Below are 20,761 nucleotides of genomic sequence, written 5' to 3' on the forward strand. Positions count from 1 at the left end.
AGCATAAATGTGGAGCAACTGGGATAGTGCCTGGCATAGAAGTAGTCACCAATATTTATTTTGTAGACCCAATGTTCACCTTCAGTTTCTTGTAAACTCAGGATCTTTTGGTGATAATTTAAAAAGGTCATATTTGAAATAGACTTGAGGTATTATTTGAGTTACAAAGAATTTCTTTTTGGGTGTCATTGAGTGAATGGAAGGTGACAAGTTCATACAAAATACAAGTGTTATACTTAAGTGATTTCGAGCGTATCCATAATAGCAAATCAAAATATTGGACCCTCAATAGGAAAGCAGTATAATTGTATGCACAGATGTTGTCTAGCCCAAAGCTCTTTGGGAAACTGGCGACTGTAGTGCCCTGGGCTGACTGAGCCTATTAGTGAGCCTGTCCACCAGCAGACCTTGGGGCTGCAGTTGCAGATATCAGAGAGGTTGAAGCACCTGGGTGCTTTCCCTGTCATGCATTCCATTTCCCCCTGAAGATGTCACTTGATCTGGGAAATAGAAGCTGTCTTTTCCTATGAACATCGTTAATGAGATTTTCAAAATGCTGCTTCCCCTCTTACTTGCATTCTAAAAATGATCTATTCTGTTGCTATTCCAGAAGCAAAGCAGTCAGTCACACATTTTAATGTTCAAAATATTCCAAAGGGCTGACAGATCTTGGCCCACACATCTTGACCACAGCGGGAAAGTATTAGATCTCTTATGAGAAATGTTTTTCAATTATGCTCAACTTTAAAAGACAGTTTGCATTAGTAAAATGTCATCTGCAAACTCAAGACTGGATTAGAGCCGCAGTTTCAAATGGGTAGACATATGATCATGTTACTTTTTGTTGTTATTTCCTGATGACTTAGCATTCATTTTCTAATTCATCTGATGCGTGCAGTGACTCATGCTACAGACTTGCCTCATAATCACAAAGGAGTTTCTTGACTGTGGGTTTAACGTAAAGAGGAAGCTGACTAATCCGGAATAAAAAAGGATTTTGCACACCAGTCTACTTAGCTTTTCACAAGCATGTATGAACTGTGGTACTTGGTGTTTCTGCAAAATTCCTCTTTTCTGAAACAAGGGATTTAAAAAAAAAAAAAGTCTTTTTGATGGGTTACGAACAAGTTAAAAATGCCTAAATGGAGACAGGCTTTTCTGTAATGTGTGCTGATCACTTACGGCCTCTGCCATCCCATTTATAGCCTCTAGACTTGGCATGGGGCCCGTGCTGAGAAAGCACAGGACCCTCTTGAATCAGGTTTACGTGTTGAGGCAGGAAGCAATCATGGCCTTTTCTCTCCTGACAAAAATATCTGGCAGATGATATTTTGTGATTTTTCAGGCTTTGCAGTTGCTTGTTAAATCAGTCTTCCTGACCTGCCATCCTCCCAAGCCATGATTTTCTCTCTGTTGGCACCCCAGATCTAACCCCCATGAAAGAAAGCACCATCTATTAGTTCATCTTTTGGAAATGTCTTCTTCAGGCAGCAGAAACCTCTGAGAGCTGGTTCTGTTTGGTATCACTCATTGCCTTGTCTTCCGCACTAGTTTGCAGCATACATCCGGGCAGCCGTCCGCAAAGAAAAAGGGCTCCCTATCCTTGTAGAACTTCTAAGAATGGACAATGATAGAGTCGTTTCTTCTGTGGCGACTGCCTTGAGGAATATGGCTCTGGACGTTCGCAACAAGGAGCTCATAGGTACGTTCTGATGTCAGGTGAGCTGCATTTGAAGCTGAACACATGCCGTTTGATCAGAGCAATGGCCCCCTGAGGCCATTTCCTCCGCACATTTGGTCCCCCTTTCTGTCTCTTTTGTGACCACTCCTTTTCCTTGAGAGACAGACTCAGTCGTTGCACATTGACAGGGAATGTACATTTTCTGGAAAGCTAGAAACTTGAGCTGTATACTGCACCACTACGTGACAGACTTGATGTCTCTGCTTGGCAGTCAAGGTTTACTTTCATGAACAACCAAAAACTATTTTTTTTATTCTCCCATTCTGGTTTCCAATACTGGTTCCAGGGGTGCCTACTAATTCACTAGCATTCCCATATTTTACACAAGGAAGAATCACATGGATGGTCTGTAGTTTTTTCTTAGTTCTGTGTAATTACCCACCGGAAAGTAGGACTACTGTCCTGAGGCTAGTGTCACCCCCAGGATATGATCAGGAGTTAGGGTAGAATAAGTGAGGTGCCTGGGGTGCCAAATTGTAGGAGACATTTGTCCTCGGTCTGAGCAGATAAAGTGTTGGTACTTGCTTGAACCTGAGGATGAGTGTCCGTCCCTTCAAATGTTATTCCCTTGTCTTAGCCCACTTGTCTCCTGGACAGGGTAGAGGGCAAAGGACAGCCTTCTGCAGGTCAGTGTGCATATATATTAGATTCACTTTAAAATATGCTGTCAGGAGAAGGGAAGAAGGCGGGGGGTGGGGGGCGCAGGGATGGGAGGGAGAGAAGGAAGGCTTGGCAGAGATGCTATTTTGAAGTATTGCCTAGATTAACCTGCTCTTAACACACGATTTCTCTGAGCCAGAAAGAAGGTGTTTTTTCCACAGCCCGTACATAATCCACCTCGTGCCTGATTCTAGCAGGTCTGTCAGAACAGCCGATTTCTTCACTTTCTTGAGAGAAACCCTTTAGTTCCCAAAAGAGATTATTTTTAAAAGTTAATTCTCTTAAATCTGCAATGCGTGAATGCTTGCAGGCAGCAGATAGAGTTTGGGAGTGCTGTGAGTCCAGGGATGTGGGTATAGGCCAGCACCTCTGAGTGAGTGTCCAGGCCTTTGAGAGTTGCGCTGTGTGTTTAATTTGAATAGCATGACCCTCTTGCAATTTCACCACCCTTTTGTCTCTTCAAAAAGAAGAAAAATACTGAATTTTTGGTGCCCAGCTGAGACATTCTTGTGGTGTCATGTACATTACTTTTCTTTTTTTTCTTTTTGGGTCACACAAAAAAGGCGGTGCTCAGGGGACCATATGGGATTCTGGGAATCGAACCTGGGTCGGCTGCATGCAAGGCAAACGCCCTACCTGCCGTGCTGTCGCTCCAGCCCCTACTTTTTCTTTTTTTCCCATAAAGAGCAGGATGTCTGAGCCCCTCCCAGATGGAGAATTTGACCCAGCTCTTCTGTGCCCAAGGACCATCCGCTTCTCTTACCATTTCCCCTTTCCTCCATTACTGGCACTGGCTTACAGACACACACACATACACACACACACACACACACACACACACACACACACACACACACACACTCTATCCATTTCCCAAGGGTCACTGCACACTCACCTGTTCAGACAACCAAACCAACTGTCAGTGCTGCAGGTTATGAGGGAACCACTAGGTTCACACACAGACTGAGGGAGCTAAGACCTCCCTGAGCCTCAGCAGTGCTGTCTAAAGCTTGCCTCATCAAAATGACAAATTACATGGCAAAGGCCTTTTAGCCTTTTGTGAGTATTCAGAAACAACAGTGCTATCATCTCATCTGTTCTCAGAAACCACATTTATATTGCCTCTCTGTGTCCTCACTGTTTTTCTAGTTTTCCATGTGTGACCCTGAGTCCTTGAGTGCGGTCCTTGAGGTGGTTTGGGGGTTGCTCCCCTCTGCTACCACTCCCCACTGCACACAAAAGGTCTTTATCTACTCAGTTAATTTGCCGAGGGCAAAAAATTAACTAAGAAAATATTTACTTGAGCGCTGGTTTAATTTCTTTTGTTTGTGGTGCAATTATTGCAGCTTGTCACTTGATAATTAAAATTGAAAAGGCAAAAGATCTCTTTGGAGACGAGCAAGGGAAATCAAGTACCTCTAAAGAAAAGCTTCAGTAGCTAGGAACTCCTAGCCCTGTCCCAGAAAGAACTTGATCACCATTGTGTTACATCTGGTCACATGATTATAGGAAAAATTGATCTGTTTTGTTTTTTTCTAAAGAGACTAATATGCTATCTCATATCAGGCCAACTGATAGACTCTTTCAACTTGATAAAACATGGTAACTATAGCCAATTCGCAGAAAAATTGAATGGAAAGTGTTGCTTGGCAACCTTACTTGATCCAGGCTTTAAAATTCATTCAAAGCCAAGTTTTTAAAAAGGTTGAAGAAGAAATTGAGGTATTTTTGAGGCAATGGAAGGAAATCAATAGAGAATAAAATTATCATCATTCTTTTTGGTTTTTTTATTGTTGGAATTTAGGTGACACATCTGCAACCAGTTTTACATTTATAATCTTAATTACAGTCACTACACCTTCACCCCCACCCCCAAGTGCTTGAGACCTTCCCCCACTGTCCAGGTGTCACTTAGTCCACTCTTACTCCCTGCAACCCTCCTCCTTTTCAGGAATCTGTTTTACCATACTCCTTTATTTTGTGTGTGTGTCTGTGTGTGTGTGTGTCTGTGTGTGTGTGTGTGTGTGTGTACACGTGCGTGTGTGCTTTTTCTTTGGGCTGGAGTGATAGCACAGCGGGTAGGGCATTTGGTAGGGCATTTGCCTTACATGCGGCCGACCTGGGTTGGATTCTTCTCTCCCTCTCAGAGAGCCCTGCAGGCTACCAAGAGTATCCCGCCTGCACGGCAAAGCCTGGCAAGCTACCCATGGCGTATTCAATATGCCACAAATAGTACCAGCAAGTCTCACAATGGAAACATTACTGGTGCCCACTCGAGCAAATCGATGAACAAAGGGATGACAGTGCTACAGTGCTTTTTCTTTGCAGAGTGGAGGGAGTTCCAAGCCGTGCTGAGTAGGAGTGGCTAGGGGGCATTTTTTTTATGCTTTTCTTTTCTTTTCTTTTTTCCATTGTTTATTTATTTATTTATTTTATTTTTTTATTTTTTTAATTAGTGAGTCACAGTGAGGGTAGAGTTACAGATTCAAACATTTCGTGCTTGTTTTTCCCTTATGCAGTGTTTGGGTGCCCATCCCTCCACCAGTGTCCATTCTCCACCACCAATGAACCCAGTATGCCTCCCACCCCCCAATTCCATCCCCCCCACCCCACCCCACCTCTGTGGCAGGGCATTCCAATTTGTTCTCTCTCCTTTTGGGTGTTGTGGTCTGCAATAGGGGTATTGAGTTGGCCATCATGTTCGGACACTAGTCCACTTTCAGCGCGCATTTCCCTTACCACGTGGGATCTCCACTCACAATTTACTTGGTGTTCCCTTCTCCATTTGGCTGGGGGGCATTTTTAGCAGTACTCAGAGAACTAGGCCAGACGGTTTTGTGCAAGAACCAGGCCACATGATGCTTCCCAGCTCCTGAGTGCTGGGGGCCATCAGGGCCACCCAAGAAAGATTCAGGGTAATTTCTCAATGTTCCTGAAGTTACTCAAATGAAAATGACTTGATTGACACAGTCAGGTTTATACAGTGGCATTTCAGCAATATACAGTAATGTCTGATAAGTCAGTCATGCCTTCAAATGACAATATAGTGAACATCAAAACTTATATTTTGACTCTTTGTCGTGTTCTTCTTGCTCTGGGTTTTGATTTTCCATCATCCCCCGATAATCTCTCTTGTGAGGTTTTCTTTCCAAAAGGGGTCAGACATTGTCACCACCTTTCAATAATACTGTAAGTGTGATACCCTTCTCCATGTAGACTGTTCTCTCCTGCATTTGGCAGGGAAATACGCCATGCGAGACCTGGTCAACCGGCTTCCAGGTGGCTCAAGCCCCAGCGTGCTGTCCGACGAGACGGTGGCAGCCATCTGCTGCGCACTGCATGAGGTCACCAGCAAGAACATGGAAAACGCCAAAGCCCTGGCCGACTCAGGTGGAATAGAGAAGCTGGTGAACATAACCAAGGGCCGAGGAGACAGGCAAGTCCGCTACAGGGAGCCACACACGCTTAAGGCCCTTGTCTCCTGTGTGTTCTGTGATGGGGAGCCTTGGCAGGGGGGTTCCTCCTGGCAGGATTTGCTTCTGCACTTATGACACACCGGTAAGCTAAGCAGTCTCTGGGAGTTCAAACTGGTTTGCTAGGAAGGGCACTTGTCGTAAAGCAGTCCCCCTCTCCCCCCTTTTTTTTGCATTTTACTTTATTGCATTCAACCCAACATATGTTCGTTCCATTTCTTCCTCCAGAATCACATTTGGTGTTGCCAGGCTCTAGGAGAGTTCAGAGATGTCATGGGAAGAAGACCTGGGAATGGTGCCTCTGGCTCTGCTTCAGGCTCGGGGGCAGGTTCTGCAGGAGTTTTCTTGCAGCCTCAGTTCTAGGATTAATCCCTGTGCCCCACACCCAGGAAAACTCTAGACTCACCACTCTGCAGTGGAGCCTGCTGCATGGCCTCCGGGTGTGCTGTGGGCTCAGTCATACATTTCGCTTTGCTTCAGGGTGACACCTAATGGATGAAGCAGCAGAATTAGAGATTAGAGATTCTGTGGCAAAAATAGAAGGCTTTTTGTCATGGAGCTGTAGCAGTGGCTATAAATGTGCCTTAGCGTCAGCTCAGAAGATCCTTCAAGGAGGCTGGAAGTAGGGCTCCTTGGTACTTTCTCAGCCCAGCAAGACTGTAACCTACCATGAGGAGTAAGGTGGCACCTCACCTCTCTCTCCACACTGTCCCCTTCTACCTTCTCCTTCATTGGACTGGTTTCCTCAGATGAGTTATTTTGTGGCCTTTTCTAGCATCTGACTCCCCCAGTAGCAGGAGTTATGCCTTTTTGTTCACTTTTGTTTCTGCATGTAGAACAAAGCTCTGCCCACAACTGGTGCTCAGATAGTACTCATTAAATGACTGAGTGATGGTGCATGAACTCTCATTATGTCATGTCGAGTGTTTTAATTCATACTCTTGAAGGAATTTTTAGAATAGAAGAATATAGCAGAGACCAGGAGAAACCTTTCTTTACCTATGGGAGACCTGGATTTGATCCCTGGCATTATATGGTCCCCTGAGCACTGCAAAATGTGGCCCACAAACCAAAAATAATAATAATGGCGATAAAAATAATACAATAAATCAACCAATATAACCCTGATACCCTTTTTTTCCTTTTTGGCCCAAACCAAGTGTTGCTCAAGGCTTATTCTTGGTGATGCTCAGGGGCCATATGTGGTTCCAAGAATTGAGCCCAGGCGTGACTCACAAGGCAAGCAAGGCAAGGCAACCCTTCCTGCTGTACTATCACTCTGGCCCCAATGCACTTCTATATAAAGGACATGAAATGTTACAGAGAACACTGGTCGCTTTTCACTAATATCTCATCCCAGTAAACTCACTCCTCACTGGAGTACCACCTATCACTTAGCATGTGCACTCTTAAAATTTTATTAACTTTCATTTTCTTTTGTGGGCGTGGGGTTGGGGGTCAGAATTGTGTGGGCTACACCTGCCCAGGAATCATTCTTAGCAGTGCTCAGGGGACCACACATGGAGCCAGGATTGAACCATGGTCAGCCTTGTGCAGGGGAAACACCTTGACTTCTGCACATCTCTCCAGCCCATGTACCATTTTTTGGGGGGGAGGTCACACCCAGCCATGCACAGAGGTCACTCCTGGCTCTACACTCAGGAATTACCCCTGGCGGTGCTCAGGGGACCATATGGGATGCTGGGAATTGAACCCGGGTCAGCCGCGTGCAAGGCAAAAGCCCTACCTGCTGTCACTCCAGGCCCCCCATATACCTTTTATTTTCATGTGTAAGAAGGTTCTAGAGAAATGCTGAGCCAGGGCATGCACGCACACACACACACCACACCACCCCCCCCCTCCACACACACACACACCCGTCATTTTTTCAAAACTTCGAAGTTCTTCAGGGCATCTGAGTCAAAGTCACTTGTCTTTCCTTGTGTTTATTGTGTGTGTTGCCACTCGCTGTGTGCTGGTGCAGTGAGCAGATCTCACGATCCCTGCCTCAGAACCTTAGTTTCCCAAGGCAATTGATTAGGTATTGGTTGAGTGGGAAACAGAGCACTCGGATGTGGTGAGGCCCAGAGGTGGGGAGGGAGAAGCAGGAAAGACCTCTGAGGAAAGCACATTCCTCAGGGAGTGGAAAAGGCCCAGAGATGGAGTCAATTACCTAGTATTTGAGGAACGTGGGCACGACATTAGGCCCAGAAAAGAGCAAGTGTATACATACCAGAAGTGTAAGACCCTGAGGTCATTTGTCTTTCACTTGTCTGTTAAGGCCTCAAGGAGCCACTAAATTGTATTCAGCCAAGAAAGAATGTAATTTGACTTTACTCAGAGGGATGGGAGTGATTTGCCACTCACAGCCCACCTTTTCCACCTTCTCCAAGTAGAGACCAATGTGGGCAGGGGAGATCATGGAGAAGTGGCCCGTCCCGGCGTGACTGTCAATAAGAGACAATGAAGTTTGCTCCCGGGCTGCGTAAGCAGCACAGCACAGTAGGTCAAGATGACGCCATGGTCACTCAGCAAAGAAACCATGAAATGGAGTTACCACCTTGCTGGTGTGGGGAAGCTGCATTAGAAGTAGGTTTTTAGGAGGCCTGGGCATTTGTTGGGGACATATTCTCTTTCAGATGTCTAGTAGATCTCCACCTAGAGCAGCTAAGTCAGTACTCATAAACTTGAGTTCAGACTAGGGTTCAGGCTGAAGATAGACATCTGGGGCCATCAGTGTAGAAATAGAATATTTAAAGAAGTGAGATGATTTCAAGAAGGAAGTAAATGTAGAGAAGTAAAAAAAGACTCGTGAGGGCTGGTGTCCCTCGGAGTGAGAGGTCAAGAAAATAAGCACAATAGCCAATAGCCAGCAGCACATTCAGAAGGAAACCAGGACCCCGTGGGGCTTGGGGAGTCAGGTGAAGGAAATGTTGCCAAGGTGAGACACACGTCAGATCCTCCTGTTCCTTCGGGTGGGATGAGGATTGAGGCTTGTCTTATTGAACAGTATCGAGGTCAGAGGTGTGAGAGAAGACAGTGAGGGAAATTAGAGATGGGAATACCTCACTCTGCGGAGGAGTCGCACTGCCAAGGGAAGCACGGAACCTGCCTTGCTTTTCTCAAGTCAGGTTTCTGCTTATAGAATCTCTCTAAATAAAGACCCAGCCGCACTGTTCAGATCCGGCTCTGCACCTCGCACAGGGCTGCTCTGCAAGTGTTGATGAGCTGGCCTCTGCCTCCAGGCCTCTCCTCTCAGCATCCCAGCACCTGGAGACAGCAGGGACGCAGGGGCTCAGCTGCAAAGGGGATGAGTGTGAAGTGTACAGATTCCAGGAGGCCACTTTTGTATGTCTGAAATTTCATCTCTGGTCACTTCTTTGACACCTCCTTAGTCTGTCCATTTTGAAAAACAGGAAATTTAGAAACGCTTTGAGTTGGTTTGTTGGTTGGTTGGTTGGTTGGTTGGTTGGTTGGTTGGTTGGTTGGTTGGAATCTTATTTAACCTATTTGGCTGGTAGGGATCATCAAGAAGAATGAGTCTTCAGTGGGAATTGAGTGAAGGTAGATCACCTTTTCTTTACTAGGTACAAAACCTGTGAAACCCTTGAATTGCCTCCCCTAGCTGAAGCCCTTACAATCATTGGCAACCCACTCATTTGATAGGGGATATGCACATCTTCCCTCCCATTATGTGAGTTTAATTGGGAATATTGGTAGTAGATAAGGTCATCAGATTTTGGAGCCATGGCAGATATTTGAAGTCAAATTTTCAGTGTCAAATTGAATTCTGAAGATAAAGGTCCTCTGTTATCCCCTAAAGTTGATCATCACTAATGGAGCAAGGATGCAGTGCATGCCCTTCTCTCCTTACTGGTGAGGCCACAACAGAGGAGCAGATTGTGGTCAACAGTGTTTAAACAGCTCCAGGTGGTCAGCTCGGTGTGTTCGGAGAGCAGGAATAAAAACTAACCATGCTTTCCAAATCAAATACCAGATTACATGCATGCATCTGTTACACAGAGGTGTCAATGATAAGAATGCAGTCATGTGTATATATATGAAAATAAACTAATGGGGACAGTTAGATTAACTTGAGAAGGCCCCTGGACTCAGGCTGGGTGTTCCTGGTCACATTAATCCCAGTAATGTCATTGCCGTGGGGACATGGGAGGCAGGAGGCTGACACCTGAATATGGCCTCCAAGTCAAGATACCAGTCATCCTGGTATAAGTCATCCTGGCCATAGCTTCTCACTGCAGAGCTGCGAGCCTGAGACTGTGTTTTGTCCCTGGCTGCCTTTGGCCAGTGCCCATTTCTCCTGATTCCTTGCTGCATTTTCTCACAGTGGCTTCTGCTCTCTGTACTCCTGGGAGAGAATCTCTTGGCCTCCAGTCTGCAGGCTGAGTCACCCTCCAAGTGGAGCCGAAGGCTATGCCGCCCACATTCATTAACAGCCTCCCTCTCTCCCTAGATCATCTCTGAAAGTGGTGAAGGCAGCAGCCCAGGTCTTGAATACATTATGGCAATATCGGGACCTCCGGAGCATTTATAAAAAGGTAACTAACAAGAATAGTGCGGGCATAATTAGCATTCGTCAGAGCACACATTTATAATCATTTATTGTAATGAAATGTCATTATTCATTTTGAGCAGTTTCTTTTTCTCTATTAACGCCACAGGATGGGTGGAATCAGAACCATTTTATTACACCTGTGTCGACATTGGAGCGAGACCGATTCAAGTCACATCCTTCCTTGTCTACCACCAACCAACAGATGTCACCCATCATTCAGTCAGGTCAGTGGGTAAACGCCACTCCTTGTCGAAAGCGTCTGTGTGACAGACATTGTTTCTCAGCCAGAGAAGATGGAACAGAAATGATTAAGCCTGTCACCTCCAAACACTGAGGAGGAGAATTTGCGTTTTGAGCTGAGAGCCTCCTTCTGTGGGAAGTATGCACTGCCGTAAATAACAAACCCACGTTCCTCCTTCCGTTTTGAAAGTTTACTCAAGTTTATTTACATGTTCTGCAGTACATAAAGGCGCCTTGATGTCCCTCTGCACCCTGCCTCCCCTCAAGTGTCTGCCCTGGGGTCTGCATGTGCTAGACTGGCTGGATGAGGTGACACAGGGGGCGTGGAAGGGCAGTTCTTGGAGAGCTGCCAGGTCACACCATAAAATAGCTCTCTAGCTTGACTGCTTGCCATGCGCTTAAAATCTTCCAAAGTGATTTGTTTGTTCATTTTTATTTGAGGGCCACACCTTGTGTTCCTCAGGGGCAAGTCGCAACTTGAATTTCACCCGGGGGGGGGGGGGGTCATGTGGTACCAGGCATCACACCTGGGCCTCCTGTATGCACTCAGCCCATTGAACTATCAGTGTGCCGCCCCATCTCCCAAGTGATTTTTTAGTTTTTTCAGCAATAAATATTAGAAGCAAGACCTGCGTTATGCAAACCTTAGACCCGCAGGCCAGAAGAGCTGTGATCTCTCTTCTCTATCACCGAAACCTCCATTCCCAGCCACCAGTGACCATAGTTGATGGAAACAGGCACACAGATGGGTGTGCAAGAATTCTCTTTGCTTTGTGAGTTGAGCATCTTGATCGAAGGGAGGCTTTGTGACTGAGGCCAGTATTGGCCGAAGCAGCAGCAGCGGTGGTACCCTCTGGCTCACGTACTCGGCTGCAGTGCTCACACAGACCTGGAAGTGCGATAGAGATGGTGCATGTTTTTTTCGGCCACCAGGGATCTCCAACAGCAGAGCCACAGAGACCACTCAGACCTGTGGGATAGTGCCCGGGATTGAAATCACAACCCCCCGGGCCCCAGACTGCGTTGTTTCTCTTGTGTAAAGATAGACTGTTACTACCAAGCTGAGCCAGGCCTGTAAATGTAATTCTTAACTAAATGAAAGGAAAAAACTAATAAGTATCTTTTTTACTCTGACTTTAATCCTCCCATTCTGACATATAAATATTATCTGTTGTGTTCAACTGTGCTACTGCCGGCATGCTCATTTCTCATGGCGACAAATGTGGCCAAGGAAGACTAATATATATGAATGGTGGTTCTTGCCACATAATTGGATGTCTCCACTCGTACTCGGAATTTTAAAAAATTATCTGTGCCTGCTGCAACTGGAATATATTTATATCTTAGTTTTAAAAGTATCGGTTATTTTCTTCAAAGGGACCTGTGCGTGTATTTTGGCATCCTTGCTGAGTTCCCAGGTGCAGCCTGAGGCTGTCTTCTTTTATGAAAATGCTCAGATCCCTTTAGGGATTCAAGAATAGAAGTGACAGGTAGCAACAGATACAGCTGCTTGGCAAAAGGTGTTTGTACAGGTGAAAAACAGTTTCAGACAGATTAGACCAGTTACTGAGCAACGCGCTTGTTTAGAGGGTCTCTTAGGCATGCACCGGCCAGAGGGCCGAGGAGATGGCTAAAGTGGTCAAGCACATGCCTAGTGTATCCAGTCTTCTGAGTTTGATTCCTGATACCTGCATGCCTGCTCCCAGCTTGGCGGGACAGGCTGTGACCTCTGCAGGTAGCATGCACAGGGCCTCGCTGACAAGTCCACCCAAGTTCCTAGGTACCTTTGTGGATTTTATTCGGAGGAGTATTTATTTCTCACATTTCTCCAGTCATTCTAAGGATTAATCATCCGCCCCTCCACTAGCTCAAGTTCCTAGGTACTAGTATGGACTGGTCTTATAGATACTAAGCCTTGGTCATTGTGGGAAGCATGCAGTGTGTTTCCTGTCTTTCTGCCTTCGAGAATGGAAGAATCTGCCCTGCGCCAATGAAGTGACTTTAGAGGAAACAGTTCAATGTCAGTCTTCCTCTGAAAGCATCTTTGGATGGAAAACAGTTGTGACACGTCTAGGGATCAGTGCTTTGAAGAAGATCAAGTGAGGGACCAGAGAGATAGTACAGTGGATAGGCCTCTTGCCTTGTATGCTGCTGATCCAGATTCTGTCCATGTTACCACCTGTGGTCCCCCGAGCAACACTTGATACCTGGTCCCCTGAGCACTACGGGACATGCCCCCCCAAAAAAATAAATAAATAAAAGATCCAATTATTTAGGTCTTAGTGATCACCTCTGTTTAAATTTAACTCTGGGGTTGGGGGAAGTATGAAGACTTTTTTAAATGAAAAAAACAAAGACTGAAGTATGTTATTTTCCTTTTGTTTAAAAGTATTCATGGGTAGCTGTGCTCTTATTAAATGTTTGTTTCAGCTGAGAGTAAAACTCATCTGTTCCTTTGTGAGACCAGCTCCTCAGCCAGCACACGGGCTCCTTAATGAGCTGGGCTTCCTGGGTTTAAAAAGTTTTCCTGACAGCCAGTCGCCATAAAAAGAATTATAAATTTTGGGGCTGGATGGTCTTAATCAAACACATTTAGAGATGCAGATATTTCTGAAACAATTAGAAATCAAAACATGCCATAAAACATCAATTTACTGAAGTGCAGTACATGGAGGATAATAGATGGGTGTTTTACAAGCAGCCGGACCGAGCTCATCAAGGAGCAAATGGAACTCTTGAAGGGCTAATAAGCTGTGGCCACTCAGCCGGAAAGACTGATCGAGACACGATTGGGCCTTGGCCAGGGATGCTGTCCTGGTGCCCACACTGCGGCCCTCTAGCCAGGCAGCCTACAACGTGGGCAGTTGGCCTGTGTGGCCAGGTGTGAGCAGAGCTGACCGGCATGCTGCAGGCATACAGGCCAAGCTCCCGGCACGGGAAGCCTGCCAGCCCTTCGCCTCTCGGCACCTCCAGGAGCTGATGTTTAGGCTGCATGGCACTCTAATTACTGACCTTTGCTTTTCCAGAGACACTGACGATCTGCTTTCTCCTCTCTCTCGCCCTCCTCCCTGTGCTCCTCCCTTCAGTCGGCAGCACCTCTTCCTCACCAGCACTGTTAGGCATCAGAGACCCTCGCTCCGAATACGATAGGACCCAGCCACCTATGCAGTATTACAATAGCCAAGGGGACACCACACACAAAGGCCTGTACCCTGGTAAGAAGCCAGCAGGGTGTGTGATGCTGGGTGTCAGAAAGCCCTATTTACCAGCCGTGGCCCAGGAAGGAGTCGGGTCTGTAGCCAGCTGGTTTTGTATTCTCTCCTTCCCACTGCCTTTCCCACTTAAGTAAAGCTCACTAAATAGACAGTGACTCTCAATGAAATTTAAAAAAGAGAAAAAGAGTGCAGTGTCTGAAATGATCCACAGTCACACCACTGTGCCACCTCTGTGCCAGGCTCAGTTCTGGCCCCAGCCGTCTCCCTTTCTGTGTGCTGTGATTCTGCTGTGGTTCTGTAGCGCTCTGTTCCTCCTGTAGGTACAGACAGGGAATGGCTCAGTTGCACTTACCGTCTCATGGGGAAAAGTCTGAATGGCAAAATGAATACTGTGCTCCTTCTCCTAAGAGCAATTGTGAAGAATACCAGAATTAAATAGCATTAATATGTTTGCCCTTGTCAGAAAGCTGCAACAACTATTTTAATGCCAAAGGGTCACCACAATTCCATATTTTCCCCATTCTCAGTTACCTTGCAAATTCCACTCCAGAGGTTTCAAATAAAGCGATATGAGCTACCTTCCAAAAGGACTTTCTCCCCCCCCTTTCAAAAACCTGTTTATTAAAAGGAAATAAAAGCTGGTGGCAACTTAACTGCTGGGGGAGCAGTCTCAGTTGTGCCGTTGTCTTTGAAACTGATTTCATAGGACTGTTTACTAATCGACTATTGTTACTATGGCAATTAATAGCTCAGAACCTCGCAGATGCTCCACTTCTGACACCGAGCAAGCTCTGCGCAAAGGAAAGGCACACACATGAGCCAGCGCGCACCATTGCTTCTGCTGTGCAGCCGCCTGCTTTATTTTCAAGATTGCTTCCTTAGAGTGCATGCCTGTCCCTGTCGGCTCTGCTTGCTGCTTGCTTTAGTCAATTAATTTGCCTTGAGTATGTTTCCTTTTCCTCGTTGGGAAAAAAAAAATTTTTTTTTCTAGCATTAACAGTACTAAGGCAACTAATTAGATCATCAGGAATCTATCATGGACTCCAATGACCAGGCCCTTTCTGTTCTGAAAGTGTATTCGTGAGGCCGACCAGGCTGGGCCTTGCTGTAGCCCCACCGTTCAGAACACATCAGTGCCTGCTCTTTCCCAGCCCCAAGGCTGGGACTCCAACCTGTTCTGGGGGAGTGGGGGCCCTTCCTGTTTTCTTCCCCCGTCTCTTCCAGCTCGGCTCTAAGCCCTGAGTGACATTCCTCAGCTCAAGGAGAGACACTGCCGCTCAGGGCCAGCCAGGGAAGTCCACACAGGTTTCCAGAGCTCCCCCAAATGACCAGCGAATATGGAATAGTTTGCCGTATGCATGAGTCCCTCACAGCCCTGAGGGAAGTAGCAGCAGCTAGGCTAGATCTGGGGGACCTACCGGGCAGACCACCGCAGTTCATTCTGGCACTGAGGAGGGCTGGGATAACCCCGCTCAACTGCAGGCAATACTGAACATTGGTTTTCATTCCCAAAAATTTTTTCCTTGCAGGCTCCAGCAAACCGTCACCAATCTACATCAGTTCCTATTCTTCACCAGCAAGAGAACAGAACAGACGGCTCCAGGTGAATTTACAATATCGTTCTTTCAAAAGGTTGATTAGTAGGGATCTGCACAGCAAGGAGTATGCATCACCACCACCACCACCCTACACACACACAAACACACACACACACACAGCTGGTCCCACACAGCAGGGTGCCCCAAGGAGCCTTCGATGGTGATCTTTGCTCCTCAGAACCTTGTGGTGGAGGGGTCTGGTTAAGCATCTTTTCTACTGTAGTTTTTGAATATCCAAAATAAGGCAGCTGTGAGCCTCTAATGGGCCCCAGCTAAGACATCTCTCACTTGTATTCTTTGCCCAGAAATTTCCTTTTCCCACTTTGTCTTTGTTAATCCCTCCAACCACTTCTCTTCTCTCCTTGGGTGGCTGAGGGCAGAAAAGCTCACTTCCTTTTCAGTCTGACACCGCCCTGGGCTTAGTTGCTTGCTTCTGTCTCCCTGACTTGCTGCCCCTCCAGGCTTGCACAATTTGAAGGCACAGACCAGAGCGGGGGCTTTGTTGGTCTTAGAGGTTGGGGAGAACACCACACCACAGCGGAATAGGAACTAGCCAGGGTGACACTTGGTTCTTTGCTGAGGATGGGAAGTGGGGGTTTAGATTGGCTTCAGAAACTTCATGATGCCAGGTACACCTGGACCATCTAAGCTTGCCTCTTCCCTTCCAGTCACAGATCAGCAAATTATAAACTTGATGCATCCCATCCTTCAGATTAAGAGCTCCTTGAAATCTCTATCTTCGTCATCTCTTCTCTGTGGAGGAAGAACTCCTCAAGTTACTCGTGATCTGTGCAATAGGTTTATAACTCAGGACAAGTAGCCTCAGATTCCTGTGCCTCATTTCATTCCAAAACTGACAAGAAAGACTCAATTCAAAAGGCCTTTTTCTGTCATTTCATCATAATGTTCGGACACATTTAATATTCCAGAAGTTGAGGGTGTTGCCTCTGTGGTAAATTTGTCACATCTTATTAAGCGGGATGATGAGAACATGATCAAAAAGACAGACTGACATGAGAATTTTGGTAATTTTTATAGTTGAGGAAAGTAATAAAGTCAGGAGTTTAAGAAAACACAAAAGAAAATGGGCAGGTGGTCTATGCGGATGCCCACAGGCTGTTCTCTTACTTCCTTCCTTATCAGCCCTGGCAAGACTTTTCCCTCAGAGTCTTTCCTCTTGAGTCTCTTCTGATTTTACTGCATTCTTACCTTGAGATTACTTATCCTCTAATAATACAACTGGGATTCCTAAGTTTGTTTTTCATCAAACTACTTGTCTTTTTTTTAAAAAAAATAGGACATCTAGTCTTTTTTTATTATTATTGTAGGAGTACTATGATTTACTCAGCCATTGATCAAGCTGATTGAAGTGGGCATGAACTCCACATTACATTTTTTTAATTTTTTAATTGAATAGACCATTACACATCTACCAGTGTACATTTCCTGCCATCAATCTCCCCTGTTTCCTCCCACCATCCCCAACACTCCGCTCCCCATCACCAGCCTCCCTATATGGGAGTCTCTACTGTCATAAGGAATGCATTCAGTCCATTTCAGGGTAACCATTTTTCTGTAATTAATCAACTAGTTTAAGGGCCAAAAATCTAACTTCTCACTTAGTTCATGATGTGCCAGTAATTTCATGTATCAGATTAAAAATCCTTAGTCTCGGGGGTGCCTGGTAGCTGACCCCTCCACAGTAGAGCAGAGTAGGCACTCTCCAGAACACAGGAACTTGAGCAAGTTCAGTTAGCCCACCCATGAATGCAGTTTAAAATCTTCCTGGTCCTGAGTGAGCCTGAGTCGTTGCCAGAAACAACTTTGAGTCATAACTCACAAATACTGAACATGGCTCTAAAATATGAAAAAGGGAGCCCACATGAATTTTTCTTAACCATGTATTTCCCAGGTGTACTTTGGTTTACTTGCTTTTTCATTTTGTTTGCAGCATCAACAGCTGTATTACAGTCAAGATGACTCCAACAGAAAGAATTTTGATGCCTACAGACTGTATTTGCAGTCTCCGCATAGCTATGAAGATCCTTATTTTGATGACCGAGTTCACTTTCCAGCTTCTACGGATTATTCAACACAGTATGGACTGAAATCGACCACAAATTATGTCGACTTTTATTCCACTAAACGACCTTCTTATAGAGCAGAACAGTACCCCGGGTCCCCAGACTCATGGGTGTAGCGTCCAGAAGCTCAGTAGAGGAACTTTTTCTTTCTAACGTTGTTTGGATTGAGATGAAAAGTCTGTCTTGCTGATTTGATGATGAAATGTGAAAGTGAAATGAAAGGAATGAGTGAGAGCTTTTTTTTTTTTAATTTTTATTTTTTGAGGAATTATCAGGGAAGTGAGGAAACCTTTGGGAAAGAGGACTTTCTAAGCTCTTATTTAGGTGATAGATCTAATTACTTGTAGACTGTATAGTTGGGTGAAGGTGTGGGAGATGTGATGAGAGGTTTGCGAAATGGGTGAAATGAGATGGGGATGTGTAGGTCAAATCAAAGATGATTTTTTTAATGTGAATAAAGTTATGTTCTGATAGTTTGTACAGAGAAAAAAATTAAAATGGATGCCCTTCATGTTTTATTGCTATTACTAAATGTCAAGATTGTATGCTATTATGTCTTGTAAATTTCTCTTGTTGGTGTAAATATGGAAATGCCACATTGGTTAAGTGCCATCATTTGTAATGCAGTGTGTCATTTGAAAAGAGATTTGAAGAAAATGACAGCTTTAAAAAGCAAATGGGAAACCCAAGGAATTGTTAGCAATTAAAAACAAACTATAACATCCTTTGTTTTCAAAATGAGTAGTGTACCTTTGAAGCACAAAGTCTGATCTGGTCTAGCGGCACCATGCTCATTCCCTGCCTCTTTCATAAGACACTTCACTGCCATTTTCTATGCACATGAAAGGAAAATAAATGTGGAAATTTCATCCTTGGAAATTTGCTCCCTGTACTTTTATTTACCATGTTTTTCTCTAATTGTGGGTTGGGAATAGTTTAAATATGTCCAACCCTTTTTCTACAGTTAATATCCTTTGTGAGTCAGACCATACCATAGAATAGAACTAAAAGTTTTCCTCCCTTTTATCTACCTTAGGATTTCTATTTCTTTTTTTTTTTTTTTTTTTTGGTTTTTGGTTTTTGAGTCACACCCAGCGATGCACAGGGGTTACTCCTGGCTCTTCACTCAGGAATTACCCCTGGCGGTGCTCAGGGGACCATATGGGATGCTGGGATTAGAACCCCGGTCGGCCGCGTGCAAGGCAAACGCCCTACCCGCTGTGCTGTCGCTCCAGCCCCAGGATTTCTATTTCTTGATAGATATTTTGACTCTAGTGCACATTGCAGTTGTGTCCAGCTTTTCAGGTTGCTGTTCCTGTATCTAAGAAAATGACTTCCTATGGTCTGACCTTCATTAAAGTAACAAAAAGTCCTTTGAGCATCTTTTCTAAGAACACAGCTACCTTTGAGCAGATGGGCACTTTTTGGTTGGTACCTATGGAGTAAACCAAAACAAATTCTAAATAAGTATTTTGCTGTGTAATTCCACAAGACAGTAATTCCTGGGTTAGAGACAAGGAAGAGATAAAATTCACATAGGACTAAAGACATTCTTTGTAAACTTTTGTCCAACTGTGGAGAAGGGGTTCAAGTGCCAGAAGGCCTAGTATCTCAGATCTCCACACTTTCTTGTGCTTTCTGTTATTATGCCCCAGTTCCCTATGTGTGAAACAAAGAAACAACCTATGAACTCAAAGTCCAGAAATAATAATTTAGTATATCCTACAAATGTGATATGGTTCACAGGTGAAAATACATGTGCTAAGGCCAAGGATATAGCTTACAAGGCTGGTGTGCATGCTTTGCATGTGGGAGGCCTGCATGCCATTCCCTTCACCACATGGTCTGTTGAGCACCATGGGCTGTAACTTTGGAGCACCAAGGCAGGAGTAACACCCAAGCATCACCTGGCATGGCCCAAAATTAAAATAATGTATGCTAGTATTTGTGAATATATGGAGATATAACGGAGCAAAGTGCTTTTTCTTGCCCAAAATTAAGACCCAAAGTGAAATGGAAATGGAAGGATGAGAAAAAGATCTCTGAAGCCCTCCAATGGGGAGTCTTTTTGAGGTCAAATTTACTGTTTGATTTTTAGGCCACACCCAGCAGAGCGCAGGGCTTTCTCTTGACTCTACTCAGGAATCACTCTTGTCAGCACTTGAGGACCACCTGTGGTCCCAGGGATTAAAATCCAGGTCAGCCACGTGCAAAGCAGCCACCTTACTCCTGTACTGTCTCTCCAACCGGCTTTCTGAAATGACACCAGAGCGATCACCAAACGATCATCCAGCTGCCCAAGCCTCTTAGGTCTGTGAGAGCTCCTAAAGCTGGTATTTGTGTGGCGGGGTGGGGGGGATGGGGGGATGGGTGTTAAAGGCTTTCATGTGAAATAGGAATGTGCAAGTGGCCTCAGCTGTATGTACAGTAGCCAACTGTCACTTTCAATGACTTCATTTATTTATCTTTGGGTTGGCTTGTTGGACCCAGGTCCCCAGCTTTGAGGGAGGATATCAAAACCCCGTTCAAATTTGAATTGAAAACTCACATGAGCCCCCAGCAAGCCCTCAGTGGGACCAGAAAGAGGCCCATAAGTGAGGACTGGGCAGAAGATCGGATTCTCAGTGAGACTTCAAGCAGCTAACACAGCCTAAAAGGTAAAAGTCAACCTCAGTGATCCAAAAGTGAGCCCACACTCCGATGTGTAAGCGTACACAGCTCAGCTGAAACTGTTGGCTTTTTGTTGCTGCTCTAATGTCACCACTAACCTGCTGGATTCAACCCTCAGTGAGAGACTTGTGTTCCTGCTCTTCCTGGGGCCAGCACAGTTCCTCATAGTGGAGGATTAGAACTAAACTCTGCAGCGGCAGGGCAGCCAGAAAGCATTCATCATTTCTGTGCCTTGGAGTCACTGGTAGTACACAGCATGGAAGACCCCACCTCAAATAAGCAAAGCACTGGAGAAAGGGGTGCAGGCAACAGTATTCTGAAAAAAGGTTTTGGGTGACTGCAGTATATGTCTAGGGGAGAATCATTTGCCCTCCAGTCTGTAACTCTCATTACTTCCTTCCCTGTGACCTGAAAACAGATGTCACAACAACAATGAGTAAGTCTGAGGTGAGTGATAAGATTTGAAGACAAAGGGGGAAAAAAATAAAAAAGGAAAATGGAGTC

The 20,761-nt window shown here is 45.3% G+C and overlaps 1 protein-coding gene across 15 annotated transcripts in view; it reads left to right on the forward strand.

The window, feature by feature from the left end:
- The window catches only part of PKP4 (plakophilin 4), a 278,532-nt gene extending 260,058 nt beyond the window's left edge, over positions 1-18,474 (forward strand). For 13 of the 15 annotated variants that reach the window (XM_055120668.1, XM_055120671.1, XM_055120674.1 and 10 more), the window contains 7 exons: positions 1,552-1,702; positions 5,642-5,837; positions 10,349-10,433; positions 10,557-10,674; positions 13,777-13,905; positions 15,435-15,508; positions 17,455-18,474. In XM_055120668.1, the coding sequence (XP_054976643.1) occupies positions 1,552-1,702; positions 5,642-5,837; positions 10,349-10,433; positions 10,557-10,674; positions 13,777-13,905; positions 15,435-15,508; positions 17,455-17,703 (1,002 nt within the window). In that variant the 3' untranslated portion in view covers positions 17,704-18,474. The remainder of the gene's footprint in view (positions 1-1,551; positions 1,703-5,641; positions 5,838-10,348; positions 10,434-10,556; positions 10,675-13,776; positions 13,906-15,434; positions 15,509-17,454) is intronic. The other 2 variants (XM_055120675.1, XM_055120676.1) reach the window with 1 other exon arrangement.
- The last annotated feature ends 2,287 nt before the right edge of the window (positions 18,475-20,761 follow it).

This window comes from Sorex araneus, chromosome X (assembly GCF_027595985.1).
Source record: "Sorex araneus isolate mSorAra2 chromosome X, mSorAra2.pri, whole genome shotgun sequence".
Taxonomy (NCBI): domain Eukaryota; kingdom Metazoa; phylum Chordata; class Mammalia; order Eulipotyphla; family Soricidae; genus Sorex; species Sorex araneus.